The 23844-nt window shown below is 47.7% G+C and overlaps 1 protein-coding gene across 1 annotated transcript; it reads left to right on the forward strand.

The window, feature by feature from the left end:
• The first annotated feature begins 5409 nt into the window (after window positions 1-5409).
• On the forward strand, window positions 5410-8551 carry LOC119108888 (diuretic hormone class 2-like). The gene is made up of 3 exons (XM_037232430.1): window positions 5410-5522; window positions 7455-7562; window positions 8251-8551. The coding sequence occupies exons 1-3, from the start codon at window positions 5410-5412 to the stop codon at window positions 8549-8551; spliced, it is 522 nt and encodes a 173-aa protein (XP_037088325.1).
• The last annotated feature ends 15293 nt before the right edge of the window (window positions 8552-23844 follow it).

Raw genomic sequence — 23844 nt, forward strand, 5'->3', positions numbered from 1 at the left:
AAAAACTCTTCTGAATAAGGCTACTATGTTTGGGAGCATTTTATGGCTCAACTTGTTTATACGGCGAAACGTCAACGTTTCGACATGTGCTCACGTTGCAAGCTTTAGCGAACACAGACCAATACTTCGCCCTGAGTTTCGTCGAGCTGTTGTAATCTGTTGTAATGTGGTCTTGTCTGTTGAAATTTGTTTTCGTTTTCGCAATTTTGCCACCAAATGGTTCGCAAAAGTGTCAGTTTTTGTCACCAATCACATCCTGTAAATCAGAAGCTTTTTCACCTTATAGCGCGCGCGCGGAGGACAGGCACGTCCAATCAACGGAGCACTCGTCAGTGTCATGTAGCAGTTCTGGTGCCCTGAGGGCGGCGATACGATGACGGATCGCGGCGACATCCGTGTTCGGTGTGAAGCTCATCAATTTTAGATTATCTGGGATTCAGCAACGCTGGAGTCACATGATCCCACCGGCCGAAACCGACCACAATGAGAACGCCACAGCGTATTGTCCTCTGAACACGTTACCCCTGCGTCGTTGAGCAATGCCCAGCACGGTTATGCAGTCAAGTTTGCGTGCATAGACAAAGGCGTTTACCAGCAGACTCCTGGTACACCTGCTGCGGCTCCTGGCAAGACCCACCAACACAGACACGCGACACGCTCATTACTTATGCGCCGGGGACACCCAGAACAGTGGAATATACAGAGGGTTTACGCTGCACAGTTACACAAAGGCAAAGATAAAGGTTTGCTTTTGCTGGCACTCTAGTGTGATTCTGTAATCGCCTTTTCCTTCTTTTCCTCCTGTCAAGATACGTTCAGTGCTATTCCTTTCAATTCCGTTATTTCCTGATTATATTTTCTGATATTTCCTGATTTCCCGATGAGCCACGATAGACTGTTTTCTTCAACTTTATGTATGACTAACTGAAACATTTTCCATTTCCTTGTAGAGTTTTTAAATTTTGGTGTGAGAAGTTGAAACTGCCGTGAAGTGTTCAGAATAAGGATTTTACATAATAGCGGCTCTTTTTATGGCAACGCCATTTGAGAAATTAGTGGATACTGAAAAACAGCGCGTGGGCGCAAAGATATTATAAATTGTATAAAATCCACAGAACATGTTCAGCAATTAGCGACATAGCACCGGTTTTAGAATGCAAAAAATGAGCCTTATTCTGTCAGCCGTCGAGTAGAAACATCCTCCTTGATTTCTCGGCCACGATAGCACGAAAAAGGGCGGCGTGAGAGGGGATGGGGGGACGGCCTGTTTGGAAACATCTAAGATTAGGCGGAGCTTGGATTTTGTTATCGGTGCATGCATTCAAACCAGTGTACGCGTCTTAGACGCCCGCCAAGAAAACCACGCATTCTACCACATTCTAATGCATTATTAACTGATTACCTGATTGATGCACATTATTAGCTGCTGCATTCCAGCATCTTCCTATCGCACCTGAGCCTGTTACTCATGTTTCGAAATCGTTAGATTTTTTTATAAACGAGGAAATCCAAATTTTGGAATGCACTCAGCATTCGTAGAGATCTTCAGGTAAGTAAAGAACTTGCTGATCTATCAGTTTGATTTCCTTTGTGCGAATTTGAATTTCCTATTTACCAAAATCAGTGACTTAGACCAGGTCAAAAGGTCAACCTCTAAAAAATCCCCACACATAACTGTTGTGGTTCATTTGCCATTGTTCTGACATTCTGTGTTAACACACCAGCTAGACCACCAGCTACCAGCTAGCTAGGTGGCCAGCTAGATACCCGCCGCTTGGGTGGCGGGGGGGGGGGGGTAATTTGACTCCCCTGAGATCTCGGGAACTAAGAAAGCTAGGGACACCAAATTTACAGGACATGTTGACCTATACATGAACTCACTCAGGTCAAAGTTTAAGGTTCATAGGTCATGACTTTTAGGTCAAATAAGGTCAAACAAGGTCAAACTCCATGTTGGTCTCCCAAGTACCCCCAGAACCTAGATAACTGTTTCTAAAAAAAACGTCATCGGACCATTTAGGGTCAGTGATCTTGTTAAGCCTTTTGAGGGTCATGGTGACCAAAATCATACAAGACTGCTGCGATTTTTCTATTTGAATAAACGATAAAGATTGCGCTAGGTAGTATGCTCCTAAAAACAAAATGCCGACCTGGGTCATCTCAGGTCAATGGCATATTCTGACCTCTAAGAAGTCAATGGAAGATGTATAATGCGATTCCTGATGTCAATCAACTCAAAATGAACACGGGAAGCTATCCCATTCAGCAAGCTCTAGAGTGAAAAAACAGGTTGATTCTCACCTTGGTCTTGCCTTTATGCGTGACCTTAGGTCAATTGAATTTGCTTTGTTTAATATCTGCGTTGCCTAAGAAAGCATCTCAGAGATGTACGGCACTCCGTTGTTGCATCAGATTTGAGCGATTCGCTAGAAATTGCCTTCGCTGAAACAATGGTCTGACTTTGACCTGCCATAGGTCAGCGAGCGTGCCAGATATGTCGAAATTGTTTATACCAAACGATCCGCTTTTCAATTTTCCACTGCTATGCATGTTATAAAATCAGTCTGGAAAAACCTTGGGGAAAGGCGATTTGATCCACTACCCGAGCGCGTGTTAAAAGAACATTATTGTACTTAAAATTTGATAATATCAGCTATTTGGAGAGACAAGAGGTCAGTTACATGAAGTCAGGACAACTTTTTCTATTTTCGTAAATAATACAGATCGTGTACTACGTACGCACGTACGTACTTTTCGTTAGGTTTGGTGATTGCATATGAGGAAAAGGAAACCAACTCACATGCACATTAATCATATGACCACAGAGCACATGAAGTTGGCCCAGTTACTGACTTACCTTTAGGGACGTCTTCTGCAAAACACATTCTCAACTCAAAACAAGAAGTTGTATACGGTAATTTTGGGCATATCCTTCGAGTTGTCAACTGAAAAGATATTGCAGTATCATCCTTTTGCATCATGAGGTCACAATAGGCTATGTGAGGACAGGAAAAGGCATATGAGGTCATCTAAGGTCAATGCCTATCTTTCCAGTGGCGCAAGATGAGCGAATACGGCGCCTGTAACACCTTCCTATCGTGTATGTGATGCTGATCACGTATAATTGCATGCACCAACGTGGCAGCTCTCAGTTTGTTACACATACATTTTCAAGCGTCGAAGGGACTATGCATCATGCATACGACAGCAATGCCACCTAGCGTACCTATAGATATACAACACACTGTTTATAACCACAGGAAAACATGTAATTCATCACATAGATCCACTCAAAACTTAAGCCTTTGTTCAATTGGATGCTTTGTAAATTTGGCCTAGATTGACCCCAGCTGACTTTTAGGTAGTCTTAAAATGGTATTTTTGTTCTGGAAGCATTTCGCTCCATAGTTAGACATAATAAGATAGAATTACAAAAGCATATTGTGACAAAGTGTCAGTCATTCATGACACTGGTAGACCAACTTTGAACGGTGACCCGATATGACCTGAACCTCCTACGGGAACACAAATGGTCGGAATGGACTCCCCAAAGTCATAAGGCCTATTTTCGTGACCGTCAGTTCACTCTCGAACACACCTGGATAAAATCGTTTGTTTGCGAAAATTTGCGTCGTTGATTTTGTTCGTGCCTTTCTCACAAATGTTCCTACATTTCTAACACATGGCCCGTGCGTAATGTACATAGTTGGCATTCCGTTGCGCTGTGCACTAGCACCCAAAGTTGAAGAGAAATGAACCTAGATTAAGAAGCTGGATCCACCATAAAAGCTTTACGACTTTACTCTTTAGAATGGACGAAAATTTGCTATTTCACCGAGAACCCTTTCATTTATGACGGACCCCAAACAACTGAAATGTTTTTACTTTTGTATTCGGTCGTTAGCTGTTACGCTTTGGCTCAAACTGCCGCCGCAATTTAAGTGTCAATGCTGTGTAATCTCCCCATATATGGCCCGTGTCAGACCGATTTTGACCTACCGACCGACCAACAGCGACATAACGAGGAGGTCCCTGCAGGAGCCGAGCATATGCGGAGCGGGCTAAATCGCTGCTTTCTGCGCTTCTAACTAAAAGCCATTGTTTTGGCATTGCAATTTCTGGTTAAACCTGTCTAAACCTAAAAACCGTCAGTCGTAACTATGTGGCTCAAACCGCCTCCGAAATTCAAGTGCAAATGCTACTTAAAGTCTTCTCACATGATCCATATCAGGCGGCTTTTCCGTAATGGCATCTGCATAAAGAAAGGCCTCAACAAAAGGCGAATGTAACAAATATATCAGGAGTAAGTCGCTTTTTACGGATTTAACCAAAACCCACTGTGTTGGTAGCTCAATTATTTGAGCCAACTAATTTCATTGACAACCGTTCAGAAATCATCCGGCTAATTGAACGGATCAGGTTTCGCGTGGGCCGGGCGTTGTTCTGATTGGCTAAAGGCGCGGCCTCGCCCCATTGGTCCATTGGTCGCTGCTGTCTCGTGGGGAATTGAACATAAGGTGCCGGAGAGGCGACACCAGCATCGCAGTCGGCGGTGGAGCAGCACAGCGGCGACCACGAGGCGATCTCCTCCCGGCACAAGCATCGAGTGAGTCTCACGCTGCTGACCGTCAGCAGACAGAACACGCTGAATTGTTGTATTATGTGAGCTCATCTCAGATGGATCTTCGCTGTTTGATATCTCTCTTGTGTTGCTACGACTAGGTTTTCATGCCCAAAGGTCTTTTTCAAGTATTAAACGTTGCATGCTTGCAGGTAGGACGTTGTATCAGAGGTCCAGTGTTCTTAACTGTTCAGCGAAGCATTGATTGCTGGTAATGATGGCGCTGGTTAATAGCAGTCAGGCTGCCATTCGTCATCCTAGTTGTCTGAGTTAAAAATTTCCGTACGACACAGTGACTTAAGCGTCGTCAGACTGGCGACGGTTGCCCACGTGCCGGTCACTGAACACTCACATCCGGTCAGACGGCCTGGTGTTCTGCGGTACAGTCTACGAGCTCGGTTACCACCAGCGAGTTGCTGGGGCAGCTTCGGCGCAGATTTGGCTGTTAGAAAACATTGGCTGGGGCCCTGCTAACCGTCATATCATAGCTGGACAATCTAGCTTAAACATGGTTTGCCCTAAAGCTGATTCTTGCTATGAAAAATCCCATGTTCAAGCAGCCACTACATAACCCTGTGACACGGTTCTGATATATGCTTCAGACGCAGCGCACGGCATGTTAGCTAACGTTGTCCAGCATGACATGCTTTGCAATCTAATCCTCACCCGGGGCAGTGTCACTGACCCGACCTTTGCCCGACCTTGACTTGACCTGATACTGGCCTAACCTTGGCCTGACTCTGTCCCATGTCCCTTGCCTGACCCAGACCTACCATCGTTTCAGGCTCATGACTCGTCACGTATCCGCTATCAGTGCCTGCACCTGGCTAGCTGCCATCGTCTGCTTCGTCTTCTGCTGGTCCTTCAGCGACGCCAGCACGCACATGGAGGACGCCGAGAGGTGTGTAGCTCCGTGCGTGTGTGATGAAGGAGAAGAAACTGGGAGAGTTCGGGCTTCATGTTTTGTTTGGAACGCAGAGAGCTGTTCTGACATCGCCATGATCCTCTCAGGGATCAGTTCAATGTATATGTTCTTGGTGGTACCGCTTAACAAATGACATGTTTAAGTCCAACAATCTCCGTGAGATTTAACACGCGCTCAGGTGGGGTCAAATTGACCCGCCCTAAGGTTTTTCCAAAATGGTTTCCGAACGGCGCGGCGCAGCCACGCCAAATTTTGCATAGCAGTAAACAATTAAGTAGTGGATCACTTGGCATCAACAATTTATATGTACTTTGTAAAGTCATTGACCCATGGCAGGTCAAAGTCAGGCCATAGTTTTAGCGAAGCCAGTTTCCAGGGAATCGCTTAATCTGATGCAACAACGGAGTGTTAGACGAATACATACATCTCTGAAATGCTTTTAGGCAACACAAATATTGAATGAACAAATAAAGTTTATCTAAGGTCAGGTATAAAGGTCAGACCAAGGTCAAAATCAATCTGTTTTATTACTCTAGCGTTGCTGTGCGGGATAGTTTCTGGTGCGTATTTCGAATTCATTGATAGCAGGAACCGCATCATACATCTTCCATGGACTTCGTAGAGGTCGGAATAGGTAATTGACCTAAGATGACCTATGAAGGTCATGACCTATGTGCCTCAAATTTTGGCCTAAGTGAGTTTACGTATAGTTCAACACATCCTGTGAATTTGGTGTCTCTAGCTTTCTCATTTCCCGAGATCTCAGGGGGATGGGGGGGTCAAATTGACCCCTACCCGAGCGAAGGGTATCTAGTCGGCCACCCGGGCACGCGTTAAGGCAATTTTATCTGCAGTGTATATGGTCGTGTTTTTTGCTATCAACCCAATAGGTGAACCACTACTTGTGACCCATTACGTCACAAATACAATGCTGTTCTGCCGCTTATTTAAAAACAATTTATAGGTGGTATCTGGCCCATCAATTCAAACATGGTTTGCTTCATGAATGTCTACATTTAGCAACTGTTGTTAATGCGCTCACTGACACGCAGCCCCAGTGCTGTATGTAACAAATTGTAGCATTTTCACATATGATCGGTAGTGCCAAACATATAAAATGTAACTTTAGTATAATTGAAGCATGCATTAACTGATCTCTCTGGGTTGGAGGACACCAAGGGCGCATACAAAATTATGTGGACCATGTGCCCAGACAAGAGCAGACGGGTTTCCATGTTTCCCATCCTTAATCTCGAACGCTATATAGGACCTTAGATGGTTAGATGCCGAAAACTTAAAGTAATCATTACTGGTTGTGACTGAGTACCCCTGACAAATCATGCCCCCTGATTGGTACATTCAACGGTGCCATGTGAAAGTCGTATGCTGCGAAGATAGTTTTTCAAAATTGTATAATGCTGAGTTTGAATATCAATCGAATATGTATACAGAATAACTAAGTCTTTCAATATTTGGGGCGATTTATTTTTCATCACCTACCATCATGGGGTAACAACTTCTCATCCTGTGAGGCACCGTGGGTGTCAGAGGGCGGGCATGTTTCAGTTTACTTGCTACACATTTTGTACGCAATTTAGATTAAGAAGTGTTCCACGGAGCGCAGAGCCATCCTGATTTTTGCATAATTCATATAATTTATGTTGCTTTGCATTCAGAAACAGAGAGCGTTCGCAACTCCGTCAACTGTTCACATAAGGTCATCCTAGATCCATAACGGTGTTATGCACGCCTCTTTTCCTGGCATTCATGCCTTTCCTGATACACTTAACCTGATATTCATGCAGGCCTGCTTTGCATCCTGCATGAATATCAGGTTGCAAAACATCACATCATCATCATCGGTTGATTGTGCAGAGTGCTCGCTTGACGCTCATCCCTCCTCTGCAGGAAATCTTGGGCGGACGATGTGGAAGGCATTCTGAGCGACCCCTACGTCAGCGAGCTGGTCAATCGGCTGCGCACGCTCGACGACGCAGAAGAAACTGATCTGGCCCAGGAAGAACTAGACAGATATTTCCGAAAGCACGTGCCGTTTTTCCACCTGTATAACAAGGTGCCGGCCACGCCTACCGCGGCGCGGTCCGTTTACGCCGGGTATGTCGCCAGGGCTCCAATAGATGTCGCTGCCTGCCACTTGGCTTCTCGTGCATCGTGGCCTGGGCAAGAAAGGACATCACTGTGGAGAGTGTTGACATTCTGTCTACTTTAATTTCGCTGACCTGCTCAGCGAAGTGGTTAATATAGGGTGCGCTCAGCTAATTGCTTATTTTGTGTGAGCTAGTTTTTAGCTAGCCAGCTAGCTCTCAGAGCTAGCTGTTTCTATTTGGGCGTGATGAATGGTGTAAGTAATCCATGTTTTACGCTTTATATCATTTTCATTATCGTTGGTCTTCCATCAGTACCTAACACAGGTGACAGTTTGGGTAGCATGTTATGGCTTGAAAAGCATAAAAGTCCTTTACTATCGCCGCGAGTCCTGTCGGGCTGGACAGCAAAAACTAGGTAAGATAATGGCGTGTTGAATTTACACGCAAAAAGTTACAAACATCTCTCCTGCTGCTCAATTCAGAGAAGTACAAAACACGCGCATGATCGCCAAATGTGCTGAGCATCCAACGCGTACCCTGTCCATAGCGCAGCAAGATCACAGCCTCCAACTTCTGACCGGCGTCCTTCTCCACAGCAAACGCGGGCTGGACTTCGGCCTGGGCCGCGGCTTCTCGGCCACGCAGGCAGCCAAACTCAAGATGGGCTTGGCGGCGGCGGCCTTCCCGGGCGGACCCGGCCGCCGGCGACGCTCCGCCGAAGCAGCCGCTCCATCTGTAAACCCCGATCTCCATCTGACTTGCCCTGCTCTGCCCCGGCGGTTCCGTGTGGAGCTGACGTGCCAGCTGGAGCGTCCCCCAGGCAGCCTCGGCGGGCTGGATCCGATGGTCACGCGGGATCAGCTGACTCCGGCGAGCCGGGCCGCTTCGGTTCCGTGAGCCGAATAGGAAAATGCCTTGGACGTGGCTGAAGAGACTGAAGATGGTGTGATCAGAGGCGGGACCGCCTCAGCCTCAGATGGTCCAGCAGGATCAGCTGATTCCGCAGATCCTCACGGACTGCTGGTCAGTCACCTCTCCGCCGCCGGCTGATGGTGTGCTGGTTGGCCACCCACGGGGGGCGGGGGAGGGGGCAGCCGGAATCAGATACCGGAAGTTGTTGGATAGGGTTATAGGGTGTGTGCCGTTCACTTTGCTGCGCTCCATCTAACGTCAAGAGAAGCCGCAATCCGGCTGCCGTGTTTCACCTGATTAGGAGTCCCCCGCAGTCACGCGGAGTTTGAGGGATGGTCTGAACGTCCCCGTGGTCCAAGCGTCGGTCAAACCAATAGCGACACCCATCTATGTCGAGGCCATTTCTGCCACGGGCCACGCTGCCAATGGACAAGACTATTGAAGCATCCACCCGCGAAACAAATTTATGTCGTGTTTTATTGTAAGGGCAATGTATTTTGCCGATTATTGCAAATATATATGTACCCTATCGACATTGTCGTTTGATGAATGACCATTATCATCAGTTTCGGAGTATCATTTCGGAGCAAACAGCGGAACTGGCTCATTGGTAAGCTGCAGCTTGCCGTCAGCTCTGTAGCACGCGCGCGGCGGGCGGACACGTCAAAGCGACGGAGCACTCGTCAGCGCCGAGCAGCGGTTCAGATACCCTTAGGACGGTGGAAAGATGCTGCATCGTGGCGATATCCGTGTTAGGTGTGAAGCTCATATACTTTAGGCCATCTGGCCTTCAGCAGGGCAGAGATCATATAATCCTGCTGACCGAGATCAGCCACAACGAGCAGGAAACAGTGTGTTGCATTCTGAATACGCTGCCTCTGCGCTGTTGAGCAAATGCTGACACGGTGATATATTAAGGTTTGCGTGTATGGACAAAAGCGGCCACCAGCAGACCCCTGGCTCACTCGCTGCGGCTCTTAGCAAGACCCAACACACACTAGCGAAACTGAACAAGACACGCGACACGCTCATTAAATGCCACTTACTGATGGCATCCAGCGCAGAGGAGTAAACAGAGCATCGGCCCTGCAAAATCACATAATGACGAAGATATTCTTCTATTTTGCTGATGTTTAGTTTATCTTTATCAAATTTGCATTTCGCTGCCTCTTGTCCATATACGTTTCGTGCGATTCCTTTCAATTTCATTACCGTTTTTGCTAATGAAGTTATTAGTGGTCTGGCATGATAGCAACTGGTATCCTTTTTGTGACAGACTGTTTCTTGCAGGTTCGTAGATGATCAGCAGAAAACAAATTTGCCCCTCCGATGTGGGATTTCGAAAATATGGTGTGAAAAGCTGAAAAGAACCGTGAAGTTTTCATAAGGAGGGCCACACATGATGGTGATTCTCTTGCATTATAGAAACAGTGATATCTGATGAATGAAACGTGCGCTGAAAAACTGGACACAATAGGACACATAGATACTTGAAATTAATGAAAATATAGAACATATGCTAACCAAAAACCAGTGTAATAACATCTGTTTCCGACCCCTGAAAAATAAGCATTGCTATTTGTATTATCCAGTAAGAATATCCTGTTTGGCTTTTTGCCCAGCCCAGCGAGATGCCGTATGAGAGCGGCCGGGAAGACAAAAAAAAAAAAAAAATACTGGGGTTATATGGAGCTGTTACTCTGACATTTCTGAATGTATTCACGCTGCTGTATACGTCCTAGACGAGAGTTTATGACGCATACAGCTAACTACACCAGGGTTGCGGCCTTGCATTTAGAGCGTAGAGGGATGCCTCCATCCCCTGATCTTGAAAATAGCGGTCTAAATCTGTAAGGAATCTCGTTTTTATCGTCCTTTTAGGGCAGGTGTAGCCATTTTGCACTAGTCGTCCCTGCTATTTGATTTGCGCGACATCACCCTTGACATGTACGAACTAATATCATGTGCATGTACGAACTAATATAAGCCAGCAGATGGAGTTTCTTGACGCAACAGTAAGGAATTCGTCGTAGGCTGGACTATGTATTAATTAAGCTTACACTTCTTGAAACCATAAAGGGCTCTTTACCACTTCAATATACTTAGTCTGTGCATGCAACGAAGCGCAGCGTGATCCTTGTTATGCACGACGCGTGAGGGTTTCGTAGCGAAGTGGAAGCGTGCTGGACTCGCGATGCGTTGGTGCGGCATCGAGTGGGTGCGGTCCTGGGTGCGGTCCTGGGGGGGGGGGGGGGGCACGCGGCGTTTTAACCCAGCTGTAAAAGGAGACATGTCTATTGGTAGCTGTCCAAACACGATTCGTGTGGCTCAGTTGGTCTTGTTTTGAATCTGAATGCATGCCGATGACAAAACTGCTAGCAATGCTCAAGCCGGGGCCAACCTGACCCGTGCAACCGTGCCGGAGTACAGGACACGGAGGGTGAAACGATGAGCATTCCCACGGAATGTTCCTTTTGTAATTAAATGGAGTGCTTCACATTTGTATGGGGCTTTGACGTGAAATAACCATCTTGAACATCATCCGGTGCGGTACATGACCTTACCCTTCTTAGGATCAAAATACCTCCAGTTTCTTTGCTGTACTCCTTCGATGATGTGCACACTATTTCGAGAATGCTATTCAAAAGTCACCGGGCACCCTTGGCGCCATAATGATGTCATTCGAATTCTGTCATTTCATTAGCCTCGCGATCAATAATGCCAAGAAAAATATGATTGGCAAGTCATTTATATCTAGCGTTGGTGAGGACGGTTTCCTGATTTAACAACCGTCAATTGGTTGTCTACCAACGTTGTGCAGGATAGGATGACGTAATCAAACAATGACGCAGTGAGGACCATACACACTAAACAGAGAAATTGTGCTTTCTAGAGCAGCTTTTCCACTAAGAATTATACCAATAGTTGTAAGTAAAGAGTTAAGCTCATCACAGCTAATGCTTTATCTGATGTCTTCAAACGCGGAGCATTCCCTTCAATGCACAGACTTGATGAGTTATGATGTATTTGCGCTTGGATTCGGTCAACTTCTCATGATCTCATTTGCTGAGCTCTGCTTTCCTAGAGGTCAAGCTAGGGCAGTTATCTTGCATGACGTCATATGACACGATGCGTCTATAGTTCCCATCTATCAATACAGATGTGCTCAAAAAGAAGCTGCGTGTAATGTCAGATGATACCAGTGTGTGAGGATGCAATGGGTCAGGTCACAAGAAGGTAAAGTGTCATGTTGGAGGGATGAAAGCATGTAAGCAAAGCATTCTTATCGGTGGAAAGTTTGCAAAACGACCGCTGCTGTCGACGCGCCCATAACACCAAAATACCATGCAGTACCAAAGTCCAGTAAGGTTCTCGGGTCCCGGCGCATTATTCAATCTGATCCCGGTGCACCTGGATCAAGTAACGCTGACCTCGGATGCCATTTTTTACCCGAACTGCCTCTATGGTCATCCTGTGTGCTAAATATAAACAAAACACGATTCTTCCCATATTTTCCCTGAAATGAAACATTTTCATTCAATAACTCACCGAAACCATTGATTGGCTTTTGCCTTGCAAGCCTTGAACCGTTAGTTCCACTTTGGAAGGTTTCAGGTTGACTTGACCTACTCCCTCGGCGTGCCATTCGGCGTACATGACACATAGCAAGGCTATGGAGCGTTGGTAAAAGATAATTTTTTGTCGCCGATAGACTTTCTGCGGACGAAGTTGTCACCAGCAGCGCAACGCGATATCGCCGCCGCTTGCAATAGCATGCACACAACCGGAACGTTCATGTATGCAATTTCATGCAGCTAATACCAAGATAACTGCTGCTGCGACGAATGCAGGTAAATCGGCTTAAGGCAACGGCATAGTCCAATCGCAAAAGCAGTCTTCTTCCACCCTCTGAACTTGCCGTGGCCTCACATATAAGCTTGATCCACGCCCGGACTTGCTATCTTCGACCGAGAAAAAAAACGAGCCTCGACAGCCAGGGTGGTTGAGTGTATGGCATAATTTCAGCTGGTGCAAACAAAAACTGGGAATGACGTCCAACATGCAGGCCACCTCGAGGCCATGTCCACTTATGGAAACCATGTGTGCGTCTGGAGCCCCAACCCAACCATCACGACACTCTCTACCATACCTTAGGCATGACCCAAGCCTGGTGCGACAAGTGTTGCCTGGTGGGCGCCCTTCTCTGCGCTCCAGCAATTAGCATATAAAGGCTTAAACTGGGTTTCTAGGCTGCCTGGAAAAGGAGCAATACACTGGGTTCCGACTTGGACTCAGACTGAGGTGAAGGCGACTGCGCAGATGCTGGGCAAGAGGTAGTGAAGGCATGAAGGAAGAAGGTGATGCATCGGGGTCACAGAAAGATGTGATCACAGAGCTGTTTGATGAAAACAAATACTAGTTTTTTCATATTCTTGACACGCTGAGGGAAAAACCGATCATCTGCGGCTGCAGCTCAACTATAGAAGAGTGCTGCACGCGTTGGCGAACTGCAGGTGCCAGAAATTCCAGGCTCAAGCTCAATGATTTCCCGTCGTTTGAACAATGAAATGACATGTGCCTCCACCAACATGCAACACTTTTCTTGTTGTTTTGGAGTACGGAATGCGCGAAATTGTTTGTTTTTTTTGGCTCATGCGTACGTCCTTATCCGAACCATGGCCTGAAAATGTGTTTTTTTCAAAGTTCACGCAAAAAAGCTACACGTAATTTTGTTACTGAACATTGGCATGCAATGCTCTTTTAAGTTGCACTTCGATATGTTTTCCGCGTAGAAGGTGTCCGAAGGTTTTACTTAAGACGTGCTTATCAGCAGCTCCATTTTCAACAACAAAATTGAATTGAAGTTATTAAAAAAAGAATTTGATTGCCAATGTCAATCCTTTATACGCGCTCGGGTGAGGGGCAAATTGAGCCCCCAAGGTTTTTCCGAAATGTTTTCCGAACGGTAAGGCGTAGCCCGCCAAATTTTGCATAGCTGTAGACGATGAAATAGCGGATCGTTTAGCATCCATAATCTAGATGCACCTTGTCATGTCGCTGACCTATGGCAGGTCAAAGTCGGGCCATGGTTTCAGCGAAGGCAGTTCCTAAGCAGCTGCTCAATCTGATCCAATAACGGAGTGTTACACGAAGCCATACATCTCTGAAATACTTCCTTAGACAACACAGCAATTGCATGGACAAATTCAGGAACTCAGAGGGACTCATTCAGGACTCATGGGGTCAAAATGACCGCCCACCCGAGTGAAGGGTACCGAACCAGTCACCTGGGGCGCGTGCTAACCTTTCCAACGGGTTCCCTAGCAACAGCTTCATTTGACTGCAGCCGGAGTGCACTGGCTGATGCAGGATCCCAGCCTGTTGGCACGCTTGAACGCAGGCGCGGGCTCCTTAACAGGGTCATGTATAAGGTTGAGCCGCTTTAGAAAGGAAGTGAGGTGCTCCGTGGAAACAATGTGGCCTTTGCGAGGGAAAATAGAACGTATGCAGCTAAAAGGTCCACGTGTACCCAGGGGGTCATGCGGATATAAATGTCTTTGAGCTCCTAATAAGGTATTGAGCGGAAGGTGGGGCCTGAGAAGTCAAAGATCATTTCAGCAGTCAGGGGGCTCTTTCGTGACCCTAGGGAGATCCCTCAGTAGCCTGACAAGCCCTTAAGCACTTATCGGTCCCCCCCAAAAAGGTGTCCAAAAAGGTCGCTCGGTTATGGATGTATGGTCCGGCGACGAAATAGGTCGCCGAGCGGCCAGTGGGACGTCAGCGACCAAACAAACACTTCGGTGGTCAGGAGAGCCCACAAGCGATCAAAAGTTCCCCTTCGTGATCAGGGGGGTCTAGGCGAGCAATTCAATCTCCAAGCTTTCAGAAAGGAGCTCAAGTGACGAGAGGCTTCTCATAAGTCAGAGGGGCTCTTCAGCGGCCAGAAGTCTCAATTGCAGAAACGGCCTGCTCAGGTAAGGCGGCCCGCGAGGAACCAGGAGGGTCACATTGCATTTGACATCAGATGACACTCCACAGGCTGGGGTCCTGCATCAGCCAGTGCAGTCCGGCTGCAGTCAAATGAAGCTGTTGCTAGGGAACATGGCTATTTCGTGTCAGTATGAGAGATAAAACAGTTTTTTCAAAAAACAATAGAAAGTGATAAAGGGTAAAAACACATAAACGCACACACGCAGAAACAGTATGATCCAGCCCTATCGTACAAAAAGAACTCGGCAGCTTTTTAAAACTTGTTAAATTAAGTCGTTAAACATCACCAGGCAACTCCATTAATGAGAGGCGCCGCTCGGTATGCAAAGGACCGCTGTCCTGCCGCCGTGCGCAACGCCGGGGGACGCAGGTTATGGTTAATGCGGGTAGTTTGGTCACTGGTTCGCGCGCCAGGGTTTGTTTGAAGCAAACAGGCAAAACCCTCAGGCTCGCCTCGCACATGGGCTTTGTGCGCAGCGACAATAGTTTGTACGTGACATATCTGACGAGGCGTGGCAAAATGCAGGTCATCCCACGCGCGAGACACGTGACCATGCATCCGTAGGTCAGTTACTACCCTGGTAGCGATGTCAACTACTTTAAGCACTCTGGCCTCGTTCACAGCTGACCCCTGGCCATAAACCGAAATGTAGTATCTCACGCGTGAGATGACCAAACCCTGCAGCATGGTCAGCAGCGTTCGTGCCGGAGGAAATGCCTCAGGTGGCGTAGACTGATCAGGACACCGATGCACTTTTTTACTACATCACTGACGTGTGCGTCCCAGCTCAGGTTGCGGTCAAATAGCACATCCGAGTTTTTTGACAGTCAGGCCCTCTCGAGCGGTCTCCCCGCCGACCCATACACAGGAGAAAGAGGAAAGTCCGCGGGTTTCCTGTCGGGTGCCAAGGAGAAGGAGCTGGGTTTTGCATGCGTTGAGCTTGAGACTGTGGGCATGAAACCACAATGCTAGGAAGGACAGCGTGGTTTCCATGCGTTGGATGACGAAAGGAAGGTTGTGTTTAACACAGGATGTGGGATTTGGGTGTCGTCAGCGTACTGGGTCATAGGAGCGTCCGGCGCGTGCAGCCTGAGGTCACTGGCGAACATTTTGGACAAGAGAGAACCTTGGGCTGATCTCCAATACTTCCATGGTATTGGGAGGGGTTTGGAGACCACTCCGTCACAAGAAAAAGAAGAGATGCAGACTGACTGGGAATGACCAGAAAGATAGGAGGAGAGCCAAGCCGGGTCAGTGTTATGGAGCTGGAGCTTGCAAAGTAGTTGAGCATGAAGAATGACGTTAAAATACTTACTGAGATCCAGCAGGCACAGGAGTGAAGGATAGCCACGATCCATATTGGAAAATGTGGAGCTGGTCAGGGCGGGCAGGGCAGTCTCAGTGGAATGGCGGGGATGGAAACAGTGCTGAAGTGAAGAAAGAAGATGATTGTCGGACATGCAGGCAAACACCTGGCTCTGCACCACACGCTCGACAATTTTGGTCGTGATAGGAGCGATAGAAATAGGACGGCAACTGGAGGCCAGGGTTGGATCACCGGATTGGAAAATAGCATGAACCAGGGAGTGCTTCAAAGGAATGGGGAAAACGGCAGGAGGTGAGGCAGGTGTCAATAAAATGGAGAAGAATAGGTCCGACGACGTCAAAACAGAGGAGTAAAATACGAATACAAGCGCCGTCAGATCCACACGCCCCGGAACACTTCATGGAGAACATGACCTCGTGCAGCTCATCAAGGGTCGTGCCAGTCACCCGGAAACCGCAAGTGCCCACACTGGGCAGGCGACGTGGGACGTCAGGTGGCTGTCCTAGACCGGACAGGTTGATTGCAACACGGAAACCGACATTGGCAAAACAAGCGCTCATCTCGCTGGGGTCGCGGCTGGGAGGCTGGGAGCACCGCTCTCCCCTGTTAACGGCAGGCGGATAATGGTGCGCAGAGAACTGCTCCCCTGCTCACGCAGCCTCTCCTCAATATCCGCCCGGCAGTCACGCCTGATCGCAGACGTCACCCTGTGGTCCAGTTCGCGGGAAGCTGACAATCCCTCCTCGCGACGCAACACGCCCCTCCGCTGTGCCATGAGGTCAAGGGTCACAGCTGGTGTGCTTGGATTCCTCAATGACATTAGTTCGATCGGAACGTGTTTGTCGTTGATTGTTATTAGACAGTGAAGCAAGTGGGGCCGCACATCGGCGACTTGTAGGCGCCTCAAGACACCGGACCAGTCGACATGGTACAAATCTCGAAGCCATCAAGCATGGCCAATCCTTTCAACAGTCGAGTATGGATACGGAGAGGCTTGACACGACCCTTTGGCAAAACTAAGAGCGTGCGAACAAGATGATGAGAGCTAATAGCGCAGTGAAAAGCTCCAACACGCCGAACGACATTATCTAAATTAGAAATTACCGCGTCTAGAACCGACACAGAAGAAAAAGTGGACTGAAAAACTGGTGCAGATGAAATTATCGGAGCATCTCGTTTAACCGGTCCTTTGAAACGTTACTAGCAGAGTCCAGTAAATCACGATTTAGATTACCCATGATGACGACCAGTTCGGAGTGCTGAAGGAGTGCTCACTGATTTTACAGGTCCAGTTCGTTGAAGTCCGCTTGGGGAGCAGCCATGGCGTGGCGCGGGGACCGGCTGACTGCAGCCACAGTGAAATGTGGTCCGGACTCCGATCTCACACGCAACACTCTGGCTGCGCGTCGGACTCAAGCCGACAGCCGGACGATACCGGCTGTGTGACGACAGTGACGGCATCGCCACACCTCCATAGCCGACCTCTCCCGGCCGGTCCGCACGGTGCAGCCAATAGCCGGGGGCTGTGACCAGCCTGGACGGTCACAGCGGCGGCGGATCGAAGCCACGTCTCGGTGACCACGCAAAAGTCGTAATGGAACCGGCTTAGACGGTCATGCTGCAGTGAAACTATATTCGGCAGCAGAGACCGCATGTTGAACGGTCCCAACAGCCGGTTCTGGCGACAACCGTCCGGAGAAGAGCGTCGTCGCACCTGACCGCCCCTGCAGCCCCAGCGCCTGGTGCCGGCCGGGGCAGCGCGGGCAGCCGCAGACAGGTTACGCTCAAGGTCACCGCTCCCGGGTGCGGAGCGAGGTCGGGTTCAAGTGCACAGAAGTTCGAGAGGTCAGTGCGACCCGTCAGCAGATGTTGACATTCGGGCTTTACGTCGCACGGAGCTTCTGAGACTATATGATGTCATCTGCTTATATGGCGTCACCTTAGTAGAAACGACGGGCACAGAGGAGAATCGAACCGTGCGCCTCTGGTTTCCTCGACGCGCATCTTAGCCATCGCACTTAACGGTACACGGGGTCCTGGGTAATGCCGAGGTTATTTTATGTGCTGAATGAGCTTCTGAAGGGCAGCCGGGCCCAAAGAAGCGTAGCTATTAAGTCCCTAACGCAGTCCGCATACCTACGGTGGCTAGTTAAGGCTCACGTATCGGCAACAGGGGCCTCTGGGTGACCAAATAGAATCTAGTGAGTGGGCAGAACGTGGGCTCTACTCATTCAGCACGGACATTTTTCTTCGCGCTACAAGCAGCCAAAAAAAAAACCCTGCTTATATATTCACCAAACCCAAGGTCTTGCGTCTAACGGGGTATGAGAAAAAAAGAGCCCGAAAAAATGTCAGTGGCTTGCCTTGGGGCGCAAAAAGATCCCTGAATGACTAGACAGGCCGCTTAAGAGCAAGGTCCCTCATCGGCAAGAGGAACACCAAGCTGGCAGGCAGCCTCGGGCTCTTACTAAACTCCTAAGTGTCCAGAGTGCCTCTGACTGGTCAGGGAGTCCATCAAGCAGCGAGAAGGACTTCTGGGGGATGGAAGAGGGCTCCCGGTGGCCAAAATGCCCTGAACAGTTAGAAATAGCCCAGGTATTCAGAAGGTTTTGAAGATGGCTAGATCACTACAAGTTAAATCTAAAGCTAAATGAAGATGGCTAAACTACACTGAAGCTACACAAAAGTTATACAAATTTGCATTATTTGCGCAAAAAATTCAAAAGCTGACCTGGCTTTCAGGCCACTGTCCTCACATTTTCGCATTTTCTGTGGAAAATGTAAACTTGAGGCAGTATCCTGTTCTACTACTATATCAAGTTTGATCAATGACAAGTAACCCGCAGATGTTATGTGTGATCCAATTTTTTCGCGGTTGTCCTCTTTGACCTAGTATAGGTCACCGACCTCGGTAGATACAAACTTTGAATGGTCATGAAGCGTGCCAAATTGATAGACAAACAGGCAGTGAAAATTCTGTATTGCTACGAGCGCTACGTCTTGACTTGTGATCGAAAAGCCGTAGTGCAAAGCCAGTGTCCCCCGGCCAGACGCGGATTAAAGAAGTGATATACTAATATGCCCTCCATGCCCTTACACGGCATGATTTTGTGCCTGTCAGCATGCATTGCTTAGTCTCATATTCAGGAACACTCAACAATTGACTTGGTCTAGTGGGGTCAAGTAATAATATAAAACATATTACAAAACGCGAGATGTCGCTGAGAACAATCGACTGCTGCCTGTTTACGTAAGGCTATACCTTTCTTAGTTTGCAAGTGGTACGGGGGTCTCATTCCCCATCAGTCCGTGTTATGAGAAACGGCAAATCAGGATAACGTTGAAACCTCTGGGTTCTATACTTTTTATTCACTTTACACATGCTTGTTTTAAAAATGAAAATTAAGAATGGCACCTTTCAGTACCAACATGCAACCACTAGAACCGGTTGAATAAGGAAACTAAAATAGCCCTTAGCACACTAGAAAGCCAACAAATCTAAGCATGCCTCTGGTGCTTATCATGCATGGTGCAGGAGTGTCCATTCAAATTATTTGGGGGCCCTGCCACACCCAAATGTTGATTGGGTCCCTCAACGCTGATGTGTACCCCTCAATGCTGGCCCCTCGTTCAATACATATAGCTGGGAGATCACAACATATAGGGAAAAACAACTTAACACAGTGCCCATTTGCTCTACGATTTGTTCACTAGCCATGACCATAATTCTGCTCAACTAAAGGTTTGTTTAACAAAAACGCTGAAGAATAGAGATAACGTATATTCAAAACAAAGCAGGCTTAATATCTTGACAGCCACATTGAGGATAGCGGAGGTTGTGAAGCCCATGGCTCGCTACCCCTCTCCTCATGATGTACAAAATTTAACACGCCTGACGCGATGACACAACTGGACAGATTATATTGTTTTCAACTACCAGGCTAGGTTGCATTTAGGTTATGCTGTCTTTTCTCACAACCTGCACTTATTATAAGTGGCACTGCACTGCACTGCACTTATAACAAGGGTTCCATCAAAAGATGTTTTACTTCCATTAACAAAAACAGCAGTGAAATATATTGCATTGCATCCATGCAAATGTCATGCTCCAGGCCATGCGAAGAAATTGTGTACATGAAAAAATTGCAGGATAACTCATTTTACACACTTACCCTGTTACAAAAGCGGCTTTATTGTCAATAAATAGCTAGAATTGCACTTAGAGACGGCTAAGGATCAGTCGTGTGCTGACCTATGATTATTAACACCAAAATCTCACAAAACTACTCCTATTTGAAGTAAACCTTTAGGAGGGGATGACAATGGTAGGCATCCCCTCTTATGATGGTTAAGGGGGAATGGCAATGAAACTTTAAGCCCACTCCTCATCGCCTACAGCTCCTCCAACACCTCATTGTCCGCCTGCTCGCCGCCTCCTCTTTGCCTACGTTATTAGCTATCATAACAGTTTCCAGCAGCCAAGATGAATGTTGTGAAAAGTCGAAGTGAAAGTCAAGTCAATGCAAGCCCTGATTTAAAGATCCATTTGACTGGTAGCCATGCTTAATTGCGAGCAAGAGGGCAATGACATCAATTGGCACTTCGGAAGCATTCACACCTTTTGTCGTTCCCTTCCCTGAGGAGTGCCATCAGCCTCTAGCACCGAACCCACGTCTCTCTTCAACGGGAGTAATGTTCGATGCCTGTAACTGCTACGGTGAGTCAACAGCCGTTTCTGTTGCTTTTTTGTTTCTTGTATAGGCTGTCTCAATAATCACAGGTTAATTTCCATCTTGATTGGATCATTTCGCCAACTTTCCTTGAACTGTCAATCAATGAAGTCAATAAGGCACAAAAATTAAACCTAGTTGGGTATTTATGAAACTGCGATGCAAATACCGCCTGCAAAGCCGCAATGCGGTGAAAGTCACTGTCAGCCTCACATATCCCAGTTGCATTGCAACGATTGAAACATTCCCTCTCAGTCAGATGAATCACAATATCCAGATCTTTTTCAGTACTCTCTATTGCCTAGTTTCGGACACTGAGATTCGGCTGGCAAATCAGTGAACCGGCCGACCAGCCGGGCCATAGGAAATACATTGATTTGTTGCCGGCCTGTGACTAAAACAAGCGACCAACTAAAAATCGTAGGATATTTCTCCGCCTGGCTGGGATGGAGCCTAAGAAAGATGCCATGGTACTGTATAGTACGGTAAAGGGCTTTTACAGAAGGGCTTGCTGGTGTTGTGCGATGAAACGCATTACCATCGAAGCCCCATGTAAGGTTGTGAAATGCGCCCTGTAACATCCTGTCGTGGCCGTCACTTAAGCCTTTGGTCAACAAATTTTTGGTTCCAAGTGTTGCGTGAAGAGTCATTTTTGTCGCCGACCAAGTCCACCAATTCGGAAAGTCTTTTTCCACTACTGGCTATAGTACCACTGCCCTAGCGTTATGGTGTGGTACGATTTTTAATCAGCTGACCTGCCTTCAGGTCATCCTCATGACACGAGATGTCATCCAATGACCAAATATCACAAACCAGAAAACGCCGGAGTGTATATATGACATGTGTCATGGTGGCATTCACCATATCATTCTATCGGCTTTAGTTTTATAATGGTCAAGGCATGTCGATAGAGACTACTGGTTTTGGCGAGATGGTTACGAAGCCCTCAAGGATGTGATCTAAAATGATGCGCCTGTCACCAATGTAGTTTTCGTCTTTGTCCGCAAAACGTTTCGTTACAGTTTGAATATCACCTTGAAGCCCGTACGTGCAATGTAAACAAGTTGAGTCTCGGCCAAACCAGAACAATATCGTTTGAAGAACGGTTTGGTCACACTGGTTTTTAGTCGGGTCTTGACCTTAACCGCCAGCATGTTGCCAACACATGGTCCACGCGCCATGTACACTGCTGGCATTCTGCTGCGCTGTGCACTAAATCCCAGAGTCGGATACAAATAAACCGGGATTGAGGAAAATGCAGCTACCATAGGGTTTTATGATTGTACTTCTGCACGCGGGCTGAAAACACTGATACGGATCAGGCCATTTTCAGCCGCAACAGATCCCTGACAGCTGATGCCTCCACCCCTGCGTTTGGCCGCTAGCTCGAACGCTATGGCCTCAACTGCCGCCGCAATTCAAGCGCTAAAGCTATGTAATCTCCCCACATGCCAGACCGATTTTGACTGACCAACTGGCCGACTGCTGCATAAAGAGAATGTCCCTGCCAGAGGTGATTATAACACACGTATCAGAAGCGGGGACACGTCACTTCTTCCTACGTATCTAACTAAACGCCAAGGTTTGGCAGCGCAATCTCTGGTTAAGTCCTTTGAATTCATTGACAACCATTCGGAAATCACCCGGATAATTGAACGGGTCGGGTTCGCGTGGGCCGAGGGCTGTTCTGATTGGCTGAGGGCGCGGCCTCGCCCCATTGGTGCATTGGTCGCCGCTGTCTCGTGGGGCATCGAATATAAGGTGCCGGAGAGGCGGCGCGAGCATCGCAGTCGGCGGTGGAGCAGCACAGCGGCGACCGCGAGGCGATCTCCTCCCGGGACAAGCACCGAGTGAGTCTCACGCAGCTGACCATCAGTGCGTCACGGGAGTATCTTAAAGTAAATTGCCTGTGCTTAGCAGTGGAGAGTGCGTACATGTAAAGACATAAGTGGATGGGCATGCTTGTCATAATATATGAGGCTAAGAAAACATTTTCCATTTAATAATGTCTGCGATCCTAGCTGTCAGTAGCCGCGTGGTCAGTTATTCATAACTTTCATAATGACGCAATTTAACGGCCACCTAGCCGCCACTGGCATTCTCAGATGACTCAGTAATGTTCGGAAGAAACAGTGACATTGAAGTGTTCCTTGTATTTTTCTGTGTTCTGTTCATATTTTGAGCAAACTCTAACGTTGCTACTGTTGTGCACATGATCACTTATGTTTTGTGATGAACTGTAGTTAAATCTCGTCTGGAGAAGCTCCGTTGGGAATACGTTGCTCTGTTACATGAAACATTGTTACGTAGCTGACTGCGATATGGTGCATTTCGCAAAAAGCTTGAATTTTAGTTCAAGCTTTGTAACAATGTGCTGGGCACCATGAGTTGTTAACTAAAACATCATGTATTGGCAGAAACTTTCAGTTTATATCCACAAGACTGCGGTTTGGAGCATTTAGAAGCGATTGGCACAGATAAAATGTATGTATAGAATAAACGTTTCTGACACTGTTTGCATAGGGGAAAGTTATGCACGCACTAATACATCAAACCATGCCCCTGGTCGACCTGGAAGCAATCGACACCTTTTGGTCCGGTCTGGTTGGTTATCCGTCTTCCACGGTTTCGAAGCGAACCTTTCATCCAGACACCATGTTCGAGGGCCTGTCCTGTTAGCAGTAGACAGACCACGGTCACCGCCATATCGCCCCGAGCCACTGTTCCTTCACCAGCCCTTCTTAACCAGGCCCACACAGAGTTCTGCTCAGTGCAGCCCGGCTCAGTGACCGCCAGCCTGCCCCAGACTGGTGACGGTTGGGCACGTGCAGGTCACTGAGCGCTCACCCGCGGCCGGGAAGCAGCATGGTGTGCTGCGGTACAATCTACTAGCACGGCTTCCACCCGCGGGTTGTTGATGCAGCCTCGATACAGGTTTTGGGTGGTGGAGTGTGTTTCCTGGAGCTTTTCTAACCCTCATACAATAACAGGACAATCATACTTCAATGTGGTAGCCTGAAAGCTGATTCTTACCATAAAAATACACATTTCCAAACAGTTACAACATAACCCTGGAACGTTATTCTGTTGTATGCTCTGGACGCAGCGCACGGCACGTACAATGTAGCTGTCCAGCATGACATGCTTTGCAATCTGACCGTCACCCAACCATATCACTGGCCCGACTCTGGTCTGACCTTGGTTTGGCCTGACACTGGCCCGACCTTGG

Source organism: Pollicipes pollicipes, unplaced genomic scaffold (assembly GCF_011947565.3).
Source record: "Pollicipes pollicipes isolate AB1234 unplaced genomic scaffold, Ppol_2.1 Scaffold_6950;HRSCAF=8241_pilon_pilon_pilon, whole genome shotgun sequence".
NCBI lineage: Eukaryota > Metazoa > Arthropoda > Thecostraca > Pollicipedomorpha > Pollicipedidae > Pollicipes > Pollicipes pollicipes.